The sequence below is a fragment of the Malurus melanocephalus genome, unplaced genomic scaffold (assembly GCF_030028575.1).
Source record: "Malurus melanocephalus ecotype Western Australia unplaced genomic scaffold, MMel_1.1 scaffold_620, whole genome shotgun sequence".
NCBI lineage: Eukaryota > Metazoa > Chordata > Aves > Passeriformes > Maluridae > Malurus > Malurus melanocephalus.
Window position 1 is genome coordinate 211507 of NW_026623852.1, and position 2722 is coordinate 214228.

Consider the following 2722-nt stretch of genomic DNA (forward strand, 5'->3'; position numbering starts at 1 on the left):
GTTGATATTGTGTGGATTGTCTGAGTTGTGATYTCGGAGTGAGAAGGGCCTTGTCCTGAGGTTGTCCTTTGAGGAATGCTTACAAAAATTGCAATGGTAGAGCTGGGACATTAGATGTTATCTCCTCTTAGAACTGAGGAGATAAAGTCTGGGCAGCTGGAGTTTGCAATTCTCCTTATCTCTCACTGGACTCATGCTGAGRTTAATAAAGTTTAAACCTGCAGGGTTGTTTACAGGAAATGAGCATGAATTGGGCATGTGAGGAGGATTCCCATGTTCCAACATCTCTTGTGCTCTAAGCCTGGTTCCCTATTCCAGGATGTTTGAGGTCCCAAAGCGTTACTGATGTACCAAAACAATTTCTGAAAGTGAAAAGCTGCCCGAGGGGGCGGTGGTTGGTGTTTGATGCCCTCGTTCTTCCCAAGATTGAGGTGTTGAGGGAGCTCCTGTAAGTGCCAGTGTCCAGTTCTCTTTTTGAGTTTGCCCCTATGTTCCATTCCTTCTACATTTGAAGGCTGGTTTAGATATAAGCGTTAAAACCTTTTTTTTTTTTTTAAAATCTAAAAGAGAATTAAGGYAAAAAATCTTCATTGTTTTTACTCTGTTGATGTAGAGTCTTGGAAATCTCACTTCAAAGCATCTCTATTTCCATGAGCTGTAATCCATTAAAGGTGGAGCTAGTTACAACCATGATAATTAYGTTACATGTAGGTTTATAAAATTTTCAAAAACCTTGCTTTGTTTAAATTAGGATGAAAAATCTTGAGCTTTTAAAGGAATGCCTCTAAAATGGATTTTCTGGAACAAAAAGGAGAAGATGTGTTTGAATTGTAGCTTTTTATTTTGAGATCTAAGGTATCATAAAACAAAAAGTAAGCTAAAAATAGGTAGCAAATATCAGTTCAAAATGAAAAGTGTGGCATTCTTGTCTTAAAAGTGTTTGCTGTTACCTTTTAAAAACAACTTGCTGTTCCTYATGTTGCTTTCTTGAGTTTTGATTYCTCTTGACCTCCTTTTCTAAGGGTACGTGGCTTTCAGAGTAGCTGTAATATTGTTTAACTGTGCTTTTAAGGAGCCATTCTTTCATTTGATATGGTTACAGCATCTCAAAGTTTTTTTTTTTTTTTTGTTGAGTTTTTTGGTCAGAGTTGTGGGATCTGTGTCATCCCTCGGTGACATGTTCTCTGTTCATTGGGTCTCTTCTCATTCGGAGCTCTGAAGGAAAAGCTCCTTTCCCCCCTCCCCCAACATAACTCTGATGAGGAAAATTGTATTAATTTTTATTTTGAAGCAATCCATTATTTTTGTAAGTTCTGCCTGGAGTGGCAGCAGGATTTGGAACTGTGTTCACAAAGTGAGGCCAAGGGCTGCTGGCAAAATGCTTTTTTACCATTGCTTTTGCTCCAGTGGACTGGAAATCATGGCTTGAACAGATGGAAAATATAGGATAGACAGGTCAAAAATGAGGAAACACACATGCCAACCAGCCAAAAGTAAAAAATTATTCACCACTGCTGAATAGTTTTTGTTTCAGAACCATTGTGCTTAGGGTAAAGACAATTTTCTATTAGAAAGGGGACAGTGTTTAAGGGGAGCCTTCTAGAAACTGGTGAACACTAAAAGCTGTAGGGAAAGGTACCTTTGGTTTTTATCTTGTGCTGTTGTTCTACACAAGGGAAGATTTAGAGGAGTGAAGGTGAAACTGATGGACTGTTTTTAATTTGGTGAAAGAGTTGGGCTGTAAGAGCCAAGGCCTAGGTTTTGTTTTTTAATGAACTAGAGAAATTAAAAGTATTTGTCTTGACWCTGTATGGGYGTGAGAGTTAGAGGAGAGGCAGGAGATAAAATATAGGTGATGGGTAACAATGGAATATTGCTGTGGGTTGTGAGCTTGGGCTGCAGCACTGAACGTTAGGAAAGTGGGTGATTTCTCAGCTTCATTCAGTGCTTGCTTCCCCTTTTTCACCTTTTCATGTGCTGGTGGCCAGGGAAGGCTGAAGGCTCTTCTTCCTTTCTCAACTGTGCCTGGTGAACTCTGGTGCAATGTGCTTTGTAAAGGCATATCAACAAAAAGATATCAATTTGTAAATCTTTAGATCTAATGGCTAAAAGCTCTGAGGGGGGTTTGGGTTTAAGGATTGTCATCTTTTTGAGGAATTGCCTRCTGCAAGTATTCATTACTCAAGCTAACAGATACTGAAAATGGCTTTAAATCATCTCCTGGGTTTTTCCTTGCTTGGTTGCTTTGTTTATTATTTTACKTTAGGGATAGGATTTCTTGCATCTAGGTCCTCAACTTTGAGTTCATCTACAAAGGCTTTTTTTTTTTTTCCTCTGCAGCTAGAAATGCTAATTGACTTTGAATTTATTTTTATTTTTATTTGATAACTCATTCTGTGTTGAGAGACTCTAAGTCATGTCTGTGCTCTGGATTTAGCAGAGACAGTAATTGCTTTGCCAATCTGTAGGTTGGAGCAATCTGTAAAACTTGAAAGAAAAAYGTCAGTCATACCCTCAGAAGCGATTGTTTGTGGACAAATTTGAAGGCAGAAGGGAAAGTGAATTTTTGAATGTTCCCACTGTAGTTCAGAGAGGTGTTTAAATTACCATCCTGCCCTTCTGTGTGGGAAAGGAGGGGAGCTGTGACTGGAGAATAAACATCACAGCTGCTGTGAGGAACGATCCAAAATTGGAGGAGCTGCAGCAGAAACACCGTGTTTGT

General features: G+C 39.1%; 1 protein-coding gene across 1 annotated transcript in view; it reads left to right on the plus strand.

Moving 5' to 3' along the window:
• The window catches only part of LOC130583735 (transmembrane protein 132D-like), a 42312-nt gene extending 41546 nt beyond the window's left edge, over positions 1-766 (plus strand). The window contains exon 3 of the mRNA XM_057383286.1: positions 752-766. Within this exon, the coding sequence (XP_057239269.1) occupies positions 752-766 (15 nt within the window). The remainder of the gene's footprint in view (positions 1-751) is intronic.
• The last annotated feature ends 1956 nt before the right edge of the window (positions 767-2722 follow it).